This window comes from Triticum urartu, chromosome 2 (genome assembly GCF_003073215.2).
Source record: "Triticum urartu cultivar G1812 chromosome 2, Tu2.1, whole genome shotgun sequence".
NCBI lineage: Eukaryota > Viridiplantae > Streptophyta > Magnoliopsida > Poales > Poaceae > Triticum > Triticum urartu.
Genome location: NC_053023.1, coordinates 37,967,851 through 37,982,135, shown reverse-complemented (window position 1 = coordinate 37,982,135; position 14,285 = coordinate 37,967,851). Strand labels below are relative to the sequence as shown.

Genomic DNA, 14,285 nt, shown 5'->3' with positions numbered 1-14,285 from the left:
TGACCAAAAACAAAAGGTCAAAAGCTGGCAGTCGTAAACTGAAATTAACGACCTTCTCTGTGAGAAGGTCGTGGACATTTACGACAAAAATATGCCTATTGTTTTGTTTTGGTCACTAGCAACCTCCCCAGGCCACGTAGGCATCAAGCGTGGCAAGCTGATGTGGCACAAGATTCATCCCGGTCGTATTCGGCGTTTTACATGGGCCGAGCCCAACAATTCGGCCTTTTTAATGTATTTTTTTCTTGTTAATTTTTGCTAGCTACATGGGCTTGGGCCATTAATTCGGCCTTTTTTCTAAGATGCGGCCTTTTACAGTCTACAGATTTTTTTATTTTCGGCCTTCTTTTTGCTGCTGGTCCCACCAATCAGATTGGTCCCACTTGTCATGCTTATCACAAAATTGATCCCACACATCAAAAATTTCAAAATCTGTCAAACAGCCATTATAACTTGGACCCCCTTGTCAGGTTTCCATTTGACGGGTATTCAAATCACATACACAATCATTATTTCAAACAATCCAAATAGCAAATGAAATTCGTCCAAAACAACACAACATTAGTCTATTACAAATGTTACAGTATACTATAGCCCAGATAAGCCTACTACTACCTACATTTACAACACATAATATTCTAGTCTTTGTTGATATGCTTCACAGCTTCGAACTTGGATTCGCACTTCACCTGTGCAAAAAATAAGAATGAACATATAGAATAAGAATGTGTACAGAACATCAAACAGTAGACAATGAGGGATCCAATAACTTATAAGCAAGAATTGACATCAAATGAGATGTACATAAATAGTATGACTAACACTAATCAGTATGTGTTCATGGAGTGACTAAAATATTCTCACTAGCTAGGATTTTTTTGGTATATAGTATACTGACATGTGCAACTCTAACTAAATTGATCATAGAAATGAAAAGAATTATAAGCACCAATAGAACAGATCTAACAAAATAGATCATGATTTATGGTTGTAGGAAAACAGTAAAGAGATGGAGATACACGCATAAAGCATACCAGCTACTACAATAAGAGGTCCAGATGCATGCATGAGCACTTATTAATATTTATATTCATCATCACAGCAACGTATAACCACCTATGCTCATTGTTACAAATCTATTTACAAAAAATAAACCTATGCATACGTTGCTGTGATGATGAAGTGTCATCTTAGTATTATGTTTAAATTTCAGTCCAATTTGAATCCATCTGAATCACTTTCTAATCAGGGTTGTATAAGTACAATGAAATGTTCAGAAATCTAATATGTGAATCTGCATGCTTTCACTGTTGAGACATTGATGTCATCATTTCTAAAAAAGGGAAATGAGATTCTCTCTTGTAAAACCTAGCAGGACCTAGCGGTGCTTTCCTGTTTGCAACAAAATCAAGATATGAGCATGTAAAAGACATATTAGTTGTGAAAAAACCCCACATCAAAGATGATATAAAACATCAGTTCCTTTTCCAATTTATAGATGATCGCAAGTATCTATCCTTTTACAGATCAGAGGATTTACAATCAACAATTCTGAACTCCATTGGACAGAACATCAGCGAGTATTTTGACATCTTTTCTGACCTCGTAGCAGGCCATGAAAATGCAAAAATACTAGTCTACTTAACAGAGTCCGCTTCATGTTCTAGGTCATCGGCTTCTCCGTTTAACCTTTACTTGTTCCCTCATCCTACCTCGGCTATCTATCACTAAACCTATTTGCAAACCTGAACTATCAGTGCATCAATCATAATTCAGAGAAGTTCAAAACAATAAGTTGTGCCATAATTAAGGATGGAGTACAGAAGAGAGGTTCAGACTTCAGACTTCATATACCAGCTGAAGAGCGTCTAATCTCATGAACTCAAAACAGTAAGTTGTGCCATGATTTTAATTCTATTGGTTGATTCTTTCAAAGAGACATGCATCAGGCATGACAGATGCAGAAAAATGAACGGCCTACCATGCTCTGCCATGAGACAAAATAGTACATAGTGTGATGCACAAATTAAGAAGAATTACTTCACCCTGGCATGATGCCCTGCTTGTTATGATACACAAATTAAGATTGCAGAGGAGTAGTTAAGGAAAATGAAGATCCCATAACCATTCTGCAGCAAACAAAACAGTGTACGCACAGAAAGAGGATGATTCATCGGGTTCGGGCGGGAGAAGACAAGGTATGGTCTTGGCAACAACACGGTGTGGATTTGACAGTAAAGTGAAGGAAAGAGAGGAGGGGATACCTTGGGAGATGCTGCCGGTGGCTGACATGACCAGCAGTCCGCCGGCAAGAGGGCGCGGTTGGAGCCCATGACGGCCCTCGTCGGCGAGGGCAGGGCCACTCCCCTGCGCCGCGCCAAGGGAAGGGTTGTGGCCCACGTGTTGGGGGAGAGGAGGCAGGGGTGAAGTTCTCCTCCACCTCCTCTGGCCACTAGGAGGGCTCGCCGGGGACGACTGCTTTGGGAGGAGGACGCGAATCCGCCCGAGAAGATTCGCTGGTGGGGGGTTGTGGCCGGCGTGTAGCTTGGGTGGATCCTCCTCGAGGAGCTTGGCCTTGGCGCGGCGGATCTCGGCGTTGAGCACGCACCGTCGATGGTGAGAGAGGTGGCTGCCCGAGCAAAGCAATGAGAAGGGGTCAGAGGTCGTGGCCGTGCAAGGCAAATCCCCAGTAAAACGACTCAGCTGCGGGAGGAGATGAACCTGATTTGGCCGGCAGGGACCGCTGCGTGTCCTCGCCGTCGAGGATCTGGCCGCCGTCTCGCTCGCACGGCCTGGATCCGCCCGCCGCGTCGTGGCCAGAGTGGACAAGATGGCGAGGTCAGCGGCGGAGTCGGGCGGGCGGCTCCGACGAGCGCCAGCACCAGCGCCACGATGAGCCACCCGCAGTACTCCTTGGTCCTCGACCCCATCTCTGCCTCCTATCGCATTTGCCGCCCGCTCAAGACCTCCTCCGGCTACTCGCGCGCGCGGGGAGACGGATGGAGGGGCTGGTGCTCTCGTGGTTGCGTGCATCCGCGCGGGAGGGGAGGGGAAGAAGGACATCGAGGTCGTCGGTGGGGATGGGAGGCGTCGAGGGAGATGAGGGGCGGCGGTGGCGTGTGGATCTGGATCGGGGAGAGAAGGTGAGGGGAGGCGGCGGGGAGGGGGGAGGTGGGTTGGATCAGGGAGAGAAGCGCAGGGTAGGGTTGGATGGACGGTGGATGGCTATATGGATGGACGGATCTCCGCCATGTCATCTATCCGTGCCATAGCTAATTCAACCAATCAGAATTAAGGTTGTGTAAAAAAATTCTTTTGTTTTGCTTACAGTTTTTATCCACTTATTCAGGGGAGACATTCAACATATTAACCACTTATAGTTTGTTAAAATCAATCAATATTGTGCACATGTGTGTATCTTAGGATGACAAATAATGTTGATTTGGGGGGTTTCATTTTCATTGCACAAAGAGCCATTTTCCATTTTTCGAGTGCCAAAATGGTTTTTTTGTGAATAACCTAACATGTATTTGTTGCAAAATTGTACCGCATAATTTTTAGAAAATACTAATGCATATTTAATGTACAATTGACAAAATTGTTGGTTGTCAAAAGGTTATATACACCTCTCATGAAAAAGACAAATCCCGCCGATTCAGCTGGAAGTGGGTCAAATTTGAACTGCAGCTACCTTATGGTTTGCTCTTTATTTTTTCCAAAAATCATTTCTAAGTACATAAGTATCTATTTAATCAGAGAAACATCAAAAGTTTTGCAAGATTCAACCACTAGCTAGGAACGGTCAAGCCTGCCGTTTTGACCGCATTTTGAAACGGGCATAAAAAATTCAAAAAAAAATCAAAAAATTGGGAAACCTTCGCATTGTGTCATTATATGTGACCAAGTTTCCAGGAAAAATACTAAACTTGTAATACGGCAATTATTTTAAAAAAAGTGTTCTCAGAAATGAGCTATCACGCGTGAAGATTCAGAGTTTTCAAGCCAAATGATCAATCTTATGGCCACATTCATGGCATAGTTTGTTCAAATGATCTCATATTGTGCACAAGGGGGCATCTTGGAATTCCAAACAATGTTGCCTAAGGGAGTTTTCATTTTCTTTGCACGGAAAATTCATTTTCCATTTTCCGAGTGCCCAAAATGAGTTTTTTTTGTGAAGGACCTACCATATATATGTTGCAAAATTGGACCAAATCAATTTTCTAAAATACTAGGACATATTTAATGCACAATTGACAAAATTGTTGGGTGTAAAAAGTTTTGATCCACCTCTCGTGAAAAAGACAAATTCCCGCAGATTCAGCAGGAAGCGGGTCAAATTTGAACTGGAGCTGCCTCATAGTTTGCTCTTTATTTTTTCCAAAAATCATTTCTAGGTACATAAGTATCTATTTAATCAGAGAAATATCAAAAGTTTTGCAAGATTCAACCACTAGCTAGGAACGGTCATTCCCGCTATTTTGACCGCATTTTGAAACGGGCATAAAAAATCCAAAAAAATCAAAAAATTGGGAAACATTCGCATTGTGTCATTATATGTGACCAAGTTTCTAGGAAAAATAATAAACTTGTAATACAGCAATAATTTTTAAAAAGTGTTCTCAGAAATGAGCTATCACGCGTGAAGATTCAGGGTTTTCAAGCCAAATGATCAATCTTATGGCCACATTCATGGCATAGTTTGTTCAAATGATCTCATATTGTGCACAAGGGTGCATCTTGGAATTCCAAATAATGTTTCCTAAGGGAGTTTTCATTTTATTTGCACGGAAAATTCAGTTTCCATTTTTCGAGTGCCCGCAATGAGTTTTTTTTGTGAAGGACCTCCCAAATAATTGTTGCAAAATTGGACCAAATCAATTTTATAAAATACTAGGACATATTTAATGCACAATTGACAAAATGGTTGGGTGTAAAAAAATTTGATCCACCTCTGGTGAAAAAGACAAATTCCCGCAGATTCAGCAGGAAGCGGGTCAAATTTGAACAGGAGCTGCCTCATAGTTTGCTCTTTATTTTTTCCAAAAATCATTTCTAGTTACATAAGTACCTACTTAATCATAAATACATGGTTTGGTGGCGATACTTCGAGGTCTGGGCGGTGCCCGAGGGCCCCAACTCTAGAGCGCGTAAACTCGCATGCCCGCCGCGTGGTCACCGCGTGACCGTGGCGTTGCCATGTGTTCCGGGTGGCCTAGGCATGTCTAGTTGGTTGGGCACTCCCCAGGTAGGTGCTAGGAATAAAATTACAACATAAGATTCTCACGAGGAGACCGATCAATGCTCAAACATGAATTAGAAGCCAAGTGTTTGATTAGTGGTACGGGAAATGTACATGGCTAATTGGCATGAGTTTTGTCTGAGGATGATCAGTTACTAAGAAGACCGTCTTCAAAAAAATTCAGCTCAAAATGAGGAGCCTAGGTGGTACTTGATTTGCAAAGTACCACACTGGACATATATACAAATGTTAAAGCTGGGCTCAAAATAATGAATGGATTGAGCTGGTATTTGGTGGAGGATGGTTATTTGGGCATAGGAAATGTCGGGGACGCTGAACCCACGGACACCTATGGGACCACGGTGGACCGAAGCCCCTTTTTGGTTCGGCGAGGGCGGGGATTGCACAAAGAGCAGATCGAGGCGAGGCACGCAAGCGATATTACCCAGGTTCGGGCCGCACGGATGCGTAAAACCCTACTCCTGCTTTGTGGATTGTATTGAGTTCTTGCTCGGGAGCGCGGAGTGCTACAGTACACTCCGGCGGCTGGTGAGGGCGAGCGTGAATGAGTGTCCCCCCCTCCCCCACGTTGCGCACGGGCCTCCTTTTATATGCTCAAGGGGTTACCGACAGGTGGCAACGTAGACAGAAGGGCAAAAATGGGAGAGTGGTGGTTGGTACAACTACTTGTACAGTGGTATCGTACCTACCCCTGACAGCAGGGGGCAAGGGCATTAACTGCCCGTCTGTGTCGCCCAAACAGTGCAGAAAGGGACCGTTTGGGACGCCACCGTTTGCCACGATGGCTACCTTGTCAGTGCATGCTTGCCACCGCGCACCCCTAGCTGCGCAGCCCCCCCCCCCCCCCCCCCCCCGCGCCACGTGTGCTTGGGAGGGCCCAGAGCGACACGTGGTGGGTGTGCTGGAGCGCGGGCACGAAGTGGGGGCTTGCCGCGGCAAGTTCCTTGCCGCGGTTGTTGTCTTGTCGCGTCCGGGAGCTTGTCGCTCACCGGGCCTTGCCGGAGCGCGTGGCACGTCGCGGCAAGTCTCCTTGATATGCCTTGGTTGGCCTTCCCGGCAAGCTCCTCTTGCCGAGGTCTTGCATGCCTTGATAGGCCTTCCCGGCAAGCTCCTCTTGCCAGGGTCTCGTTTTCTTCCCGGCAAGCTCCTCTTGCCGGGGCCTTGGTTTAAATACTTTGCTCTTGAATGGGTCTCGTTTTCATCCCGGCAAGCTCCTCTTGCCGGGGCCTTGGTTTAAATACTTTGCTCTTGAATGGCTCAAAAGTAGCCACGGAGGGTCTTGGCGGACGCCTGGCAAGCCTTGCCGCGGGAGGCTGCGACTGCCCGTGCACAAGTTCGGGGTACTAGGGTACCCCTATTCTAGTACACCGACAGGAGCCCCCGGGCCTGGGGCATACACGGTGCCGAGCGCTGTTGGGCCAGGCCCAAAACAGTGCACGGGCACGCGCGGCCTAGGTCACGCCGTAAATCTGTCTGCTCCCACCACACGCGCCCCGAACAGCACGCGCCGAACGAGGCGTCGTGGGCGAGATCATGGGTGGTATTTTATTCGGAAATGCGGAACGTCCCCCCTCTCCCCCCCCCCTTTATAAGCAGGGGAAACAGGGGCAGTTCGCCCATTACTGCTTCCAATCTCAGAAATCTCCGCCGCTCCCCCATCTAGAGAGAGAGCAGCGCTCCATCCCCCATCGCCACCAGCACCGCCCACGCCGTCGTCCTCCTCCACTACTTCCGCCATGGCTCCGAAAGGCGACAAGGGGAAGGTCGTGAAGTCGAGCGAGGCGCAGCGGCTCGTAACGCTGCGGAAGGAGCAGGCCGTCTTCCCCCCAAGGCTCGCCGCGAAGGAGCTGAGGGATGACTTTTACCTCTTCTGGGCAACGGAGACGCGGGCGCACCCGCGCACGAGGGTGCTCCCCGCCATTGCCTCGAAGATGGCTCCCAACGGGTATCCCTTCTTTCCTCTGTTCTTCTACTGCGGGCTCTGCCCGCCCTTCTCGGAGTTCTTCTGTGACATCATGAATACCTACGGGTTCCTCCTCCTCGATTTCACCCCCAACGTCGTTCTGACCATGGCGGTTTTCGCACACTTGTGCGAAAACTTTGTCGGAGTCCATCCCAACGTTGCCCTCTTCCGCCACTTCTTCATACCCCGAGTAGAGAAAGGAGAGGTACTATCCGGTGGGATTGCCTGGGTCTCAAGGGGCGGCAAGAAAGAGGCGTATCTGGAGGGGGAATTCCGCGGCAAGTGGGAGGAGTGGAGAGCCGACTGGTGCTGGGTTGTCGAGGAGGACCCGCAGCCATTCACTGCCCAGCGCCGAACCCCAGTAGTCCGCGGCAATGACTGGAGCGACGTGGCCCCGGAAGATGCTAGGCTGAGAATCGCCATCGCCCAGATCCAACGCCTTAGGTGCGCCGGGCTGACTGTCGGCGCGGATGGCGCGGATTTCCTCTGTCGCCGCATCGCTCCGCTGCAGGAGAGAGGGAGGCCTGCCTGGGAGTTCAAGAACGCGGCGGATATCATGAGGTTGCGCCCGGGCCTCAATTATAACTTCACCGTGCTGGAGCTCAACTCGGTGCTCCAGGAACTGTTCAAATATGACTCGGAGCACCCCGAAGTCTTCAGGTTGCCGCAGGGCGTCGTCCCGTTGTGCAACAATTCCTCGCTCGACCGCATCCGCGCAATGATGCTGTTGTGCGACTCACATGGAATTGTGCCAACTTGGCAAGAGCCAGACGACGCCGTCGTGCAGAAATTCTTCGACAGCCTGGTGGAAGTGCCGATCCGTGCCGACGAGAAGGACGGCCTCACCCACGCCACCACCGAAGAGGAGATGCAACGCATTTTCACCCGGTTGGAAGAGGCGGTGGTAGCCGCGGCCGCGGGCGAGTATGGGTTTACTTTGGCGGAGGCGGAGGAGGCAAGCCGTGCGGAGCGAGAAGAGCTTGCCTGCAAGGAGAAGAAGACTGCCGGCCGCGACGCCGAGTCGAGCGAGCCCGCCAAGGACGCGAGCGGCCCATTAGAGATCGGCTCCCCCCCCTCCTCGCCTTCGGGCAGCTCGCCGCAGGCAAGGCCTCCATCTCTGCCAAGAAGGCGCCTCCGCAAGGTCGGGGACGTGGTGGAGCAGCGGACGAGCCAACAGCCGCCGCGTCGCGCGACACGCTCTACCACGACAAACACTGTTGCCGCGGGAGCGCCTCACGTTGCCGCGACAACGGTGGCGGGGTCTTCCCGAACCGCCGCTCCCACTCCTGCCGCTTCTCGCGCCGTGGGGTCGTCTCAGACCACCACCACTGCCCCCGCCAAGCGGCCAAGGGAGCCTACTCCTCCGCCTCCCCGCGCCGGGCGTGAGCCGGGTTTCGACTTCTCGGCGCTCAGCTCCGACGAGGAGGAAGAAGAAGAGTAAGATTCCCGTGCACCACTTGTAGTTCTTCAATCCTTGCTTGTTTTATCTTGCGTCTCATTTGCCTCGCTCCGAATCCATTCCTTTTCAGGACCCTGGCCCAGAGGGCGGCAAAGAGAGCCAGGATCCCGGTGATCAATATTAACGACGTGCCCACTCCGCCAGAAGAGGGTGCGCCTGAGACCACCTTGCCGGATCCGGAAATCATTCCGCGGAGCAGCCCCCAGCGTAAGCATGCGGCTTGTTTTCTGCCGTTGGGCATGCTGGGATGCTTTTTCTTTGCTGACATCTTGATCGTTGATTTGTGCAGGAGCAGAACAGCCCCACCAGGAGCGTCCAGAGACAGCCCTCGGCATGCCATCTGCTTCGACCACGCCGCCAAGGGAAAACTCTTCAGCAAGAGACCCTCCGGCAAGGGACTCTCCGGCAAAGGGCAGTTCTCCGGCAAGGGGGAGCTCTCCGCCAAGGGGCGGCACCAGCGTCCCTCCAGTGACAGAGACCACGCCCACCGAGCCCAGCACAGGTAATCCTCTTGCTTGGAAACTTTCCTTGGGTTCTTCTTCTTTTTATCTTTGCTTGATTCTCTTGGATATTTGTCTGATTCTGCTTCCTTCCTCGGTTTGCCAGATCCATCTGCTCCGGAGCCGATGGAGATGGAGGTTGCCGCCAACGACGACGCCGCCCCCGAAGGGGGCAACGGTGCCGACGATCCCGCCGGCGATGAGGCCGCCAAGGCTGCCGACGCAGCAGCAAGTGGGGGATCCGGCGATCGTACCGACGACCCGGAGGCCGCGGGAGCGCCATGCGCTACACCGACCGCCGATCCGTCCGCTGCTGCCGCTGCGCCAGGCTCCGAGGAGCCCCAGCCAGGCGTCTATCTGAAGGCGGGCGAGGACGTCTTCATCAACCTCCCCTGGGCGTCAAGCTCCAGGGCGCCGATCGAGGGAGAAAGCTTCAACGGGGAGGTGCTCGTCTCCGCCGAGCTGAAGGTAGTTGACACGCCGAGCAGCAGCGGCAGCGAGCCGGAGGAGGAGCGGCTGCTGCAAAAACTGCTGTCGCTCTACCGCGCGCGGCAGGCCAAGCTGGAGTCCCGCGAAGCGCTTGCCGCCCAGGCAAGCGTGGACATTGAAAAGCGCGTGGAGGAGCTTGCGGGCTTTCACCGAGAAGCTCTCCGGTCCTTGGCGGAGGAACGGGAGAAACTTGCTGAAGCGCGGATGGCCTTCCTCCCCGAGAAGGCTGGCGTCGAAGAGCAACAGCGGCTCGCCGCTGAGAAGATATCTGCGCAGGAGGGCGAGTTGGCGCAGCGGAAGACCAGCCTCGACAGCCACGAGGAAGAGCTTGCCGCGCGCGAGCAGTCGTTTGGCGGGGCCCTCAAGGAGGCGAAGGAGGCTACCGCAGCCGCCGAGGCCGCCAAGAAGGTGCTGGAGATGAAGGTGGAGCTGGAGGCTGATCGCAAAGCACATGGTAAAGAGCTTAGCGCCGCCAAGGACTCCAACGCCGCCCTCGAGTCGAAGCTGGCTGCTTTGACCAGGGCGCTGGACGGCGCCAAGCAGCAGGAGGCGGCCCTGAAGAAGGAAATCGAAGCTGACAAGGCACTGCTGGCGAGTGCTGCCACCACCCAAAATGCCTTTAGGGACACGATGGAGCGCTGGACGGAGAGCCTTGTGAGCATCGCCGGGGACATCGACAAGGAGCTGGCGCAGCTGGGGATGGAGGACCTCGGGTACTCCTCCGACGAGAGCCTCCAACCTAGGGCCAAGCTCACTCTGTATTTCAAGGGCGTGGCGACGGCGCTCCAGCGGCTCCGGGATAGGATCCCGAAGCAGCTGGCCGACGAGTCGCGCAAGATCTGCGCGGGAGCCCTTCAGAAGGTGTTGATGAAGGTGGCCTTCCGCAACCCAGGCCTCCGCCTCAACAATGTCCTCAGACCCTTGCCGTCTGATATCGATCAAGAGGAGCTCAAGGCCCTTGTCGCACCCATTGTGGACAAGGTGGGCGGGATCAAGAGGGTTGAGGGCGACCGCGTTGACTAGGCCGCCTGCTTTCTTCTTTCCTTGTCGCTGCTAGCTATGTCATGGAAAACATCTGTTAGAGCTGCGACAAGCTATTTTGTAATATAACTTTAACCTTGGTTAATAACCGCTATGTTATTTCCTTTACTTGCTTCCTCCCCTTGTATGCTTTTACCCTACGCTTTTAGGGAACTTGCCGGTGCGGGCACCTTTGCCGCGAGCGCTGAGTGCGGAACATCAGCAGCGGAACTCCAGCAGCCTGCCGGCGGTGCTGTAACCGACAGGAAACCTCGTCACGGAGCTAGTCGCAACTTACTTAAGTCGTTGAGCGGGCTCGAAACGACAGTAAGGCAACTAGCTACGAGTTGGTTCCCTGCCGGCGGTGCCGCAACCGACAAGAAACCTTGTCGCAGAGCTAGTCGCAGCTCCCTTAAGTTGTTGAGCGGACTCGAAACAACAGTAAGGGGGCGACTAGATACGAGTTGGTTCCTCCGCGCACAGGTTTTCCATACAAGGGACGATCGCAAGAAGGAAGATAACTCTATAAATTTAATTGCTAAGTTATTTCCTTTACTTGACTCCTTCCTTTGCATGTTTTTACCCTGCGCATATAGGGAACTTGCCGGCGCGGGCACGCTTGCCGCGAGTGCTGAGTGCGGAACGTCAGCGATCTGCGGGCGGTGCTGCGGCCGACAAGAAACCTCGTCGCGGAGCTAGTTGCAGCTCACTTAAGTTGTTGAGCGGGGCTCGAAACAACAGTAAGGGCGCAACTAGCTACGAGTCGGCTCCTCTGCGCCCAGGTTTCCCATACAAAGCACGGGCGTTCAAGGAAAATAACTTAAAATCTTAAAGGGAAACTGATTGTTCAAACTTTGGCACTTATCTTTCTCTGTTGTCTTCTTTCCCGGGGGTATGTGCTGAGCACATAATCTTCATGCACGGGGTCTGCGCCCGGCTTTGTACAAAGGATTACATGCAACAGCGGCAAGACTTGTACAAATGGGTGGTTGCCGGACGGGGTCCGACAACCGCGCCTCACGGGCAAAGCTTGCGAAGATGCGCAATATTCCAGGAGTTGCTCACTGGTACGCCATCTTCGGTCCCAAGGCGGACAGCGCCAAGCCTAGCGACTCGCTTCTCCCGGTAAGGGCCTTCCCACTTCGGCGTCAACTTGTCGGAAACCTTGGCGGACTGATCGCACCAAGGAAACAAGGTCGCCTTCCTCGAAACTTCGGGCGTTGACTTTGCGGCTATGGTAGCGGCGCAAAGCTTGCTGGTAGCGAGCGACTCGCACAGCAGCCTGAAGACGATCTTCCTCAAGGAGCAGTGCGTCATCTTGCCGCAGCCGCTCTTGCTCAAGCTCATCATAAGCGAGCACTCGAGGTGACCCGTATACGAGTTCCGTGGGGATAACTGCCTCCGCTGCATGGATTGGAGCGAAGGGTGTGCGGGCGGCGGCGGCGAATGGTGCGAGGAGCGAGATATGCTTGGACTTCTAACTGCGTTAGAAGGAGCAGTACCTCATCCAAGCGACCGTGCCACGCTCGTGTCGGCATGTTGGCGTGCATCCCGGCCTCGAGCGCTCCGGGATCCGCCAGCTTGATCTTGGCCCAGCAGGCGTATGGTACCGTGGGTACCATGACGCTGCTGGTCCCGCGCCTCCTGGGACGGGCGCGGTGCGTGTACGGACGTCGAGGTCTTGGAGTGCGCGCGGTCATTGTGGGAGGTGACCGCGCCGCCGGCGTGTGGCGCAGCCCGGTCCTGGGACCTGGCAGCGCCACGAGTCTCCCCGTCGGCGCCCGCTCTTCCGCCGGCGTCTACCCCACCAGCCGCTTGCTCCGATGGCGGTGGGTTCGGCGCGGACGGAGCGGCCGCCTCCGAGGCCTTCTTCTTCGGTGGCATGTTGATGAAGATGATGGAGATCTAGCTCGTGTGGACGCCGGATCAGGTTCACACAACCTCGACGCCCCCTACCTGGCGCGCCAGAGATGTTGGGGACGCTGAACCCACGGACACCTATGGGACCACGGCGGACCGAAGCCCCTTTTTGGTTCGGCGGGGGCGGGGATTGCACAAAGAGCAGATCAAGGCGAGGCACGCGAGCGATTTTACCCAGGTTTGGGCCGCACGGATGCGTAAAACCCTACTCCTGCTTTGTGGATTGTATTGAGTTCTTGCTCGGGAGCGCGGAGTGCTACAGTACACTCCGGCGGCTGGTGAGGGCGAGCGTGAATGAGTGTCCCCCCCTCCCCCACGTTGCGCACGGGCCTCCTTTTATATGCTCAAGGGGTTACCGACAGGTGGCAACGTAGACAGAAGGGCAAAAGCGGGAGAGTGGTGGTTGGTACAACTACTTGTACAGTGGTATCGTACCTACCCCTGACAGCAGGGGGCAAGGGCATTAACTGCCCGTCTGTGTCGCCCAAACAGTGCAGAAAGGGACCGTTTGGGACGCCACCGTTTGCCACGATGGCTACCTCGTCAGTGCATGCTTGCCACCACGCACCCCTAGCTGCGCAGCCCCCCCGCCACGTGTGCTTGGGAGGGCCCCAGAGCGACATGTGGTGGGTGTGCTGGAGCGCGGGCACGAAGTGGGGGCTTGCCGCGGCAAGTGCCTTGCCGCGGTTGTTTTCTTGTCGCGTCCGGGAGCTTGTCGCTCACCGGGCCTTGCCGGAGCGCGTGGCGCGTCGCGGCAAGTCTCCTTGATATGCCTTGGTTGGCCTTCCCGGCAAGCTCCTCTTGCCGAGGTCTTGCATGCCTTGATAGGCCTTCCCGGCAAGCTCCTCTTGCCAGGGTCTCGTTTTCTTCCCGGCAAGCTCCTCTTGCCGGGGCCTTGGTTTAAATACTTTGCTCTTGAATGGATCTCGTTTTCTTCCCGGCAAGCTCCTCTTGCCAGGGCCTTGGTTTAAATACTTTGCTCTTGAATGGCTCAAAAGTAGCCACCGAGGGTCTTGGCGGACGCCTGGCAAGCCTTGCCGCGGGAGGCTGCGACTGCCCGTGCACAAGTTCGGGGTACTAGGGTACCCCTATTCTAGTACACCGACAGGAAAGCACTGTAGAAAATGGATAGTATTTGGACATGCCAAAGTGGTACTTCCTTCACAAAGTGCTGCTCTGAACAGAATAGGAAAATGAATATTGTTGAAATATTTTTGAACAAGGCAAGGTAGGTTTTTGACATATTTGATGAAGATATGATCCAAACAATTTATGAGAATTTTTTAGGAATTTTTGGAATAAAATAAATATAGGTTGCTTCACAACCTAGGGCAAAAACTGCCACATGGACATGACACATAGGCAAAACTGACGAGGTGGCGCCTAGTCATAGCAACCCACCACAGTTTACAAGGTTATGACCATCTATATTGGTCGTTAACAACTAGAAATAAGGCAACGGACTAGCGTTGTCTGCTTTATGACCATTTCGTGTAAGGAAATTACGACCTTTCTGACCAAAATGGTCGCAATGATTTAGGGTTTGGAGCCCCCCGAACAGCTTTTGACCAATTGGTCTCAAATGGTCATAGATCTATGACCAATTCTTCCAGGGTCACTGATAGAAGGTCACTAGTTGACATATTTCTTGTAGTGCAACATTCGTTTCAG

The 14,285-nt window shown here is 52.9% G+C and overlaps 1 protein-coding gene across 1 annotated transcript; it reads right to left on the bottom strand.

Annotated features, from left to right (window-relative positions):
• Positions 1-423: 423 nt before the first annotated feature.
• Positions 424-3,171, bottom strand: LOC125535490. Its single transcript, XM_048698551.1, has 3 exons — positions 2,722-3,171; positions 2,265-2,629; positions 424-689 (listed from the first exon to the last, which is right to left on the bottom strand). Exons 1-3 carry the CDS (start codon positions 2,928-2,930, stop codon positions 622-624), a joined length of 642 nt encoding a protein of 213 aa, XP_048554508.1. The 5' UTR covers positions 2,931-3,171; the 3' UTR covers positions 424-621.
• Between the last annotated feature and the right edge of the window lie 11,114 nt (positions 3,172-14,285).

Excerpts from the sequence above, each read along its gene's own strand:
- LOC125535490 (XM_048698551.1), bottom strand. The coding sequence starts at position 2,930 with ATGGGGTCGAGGACCAAGGAGTACTGCGGGTGGCTCATCGTGGCGCTG. Across the intron at positions 2,630-2,721 it reads GTCCCTGCCGGCCAAATCAG|CCACCTCTCTCACCATCGAC; the intron begins GTTCATCTCCTC and ends TTGCTCGGGCAG. Across the intron at positions 690-2,264 it reads CACCGGCAGCATCTCCCAAG|GTGAAGTGCGAATCCAAGTT; the intron begins GTATCCCCTCCT and ends TTTTTTGCACAG.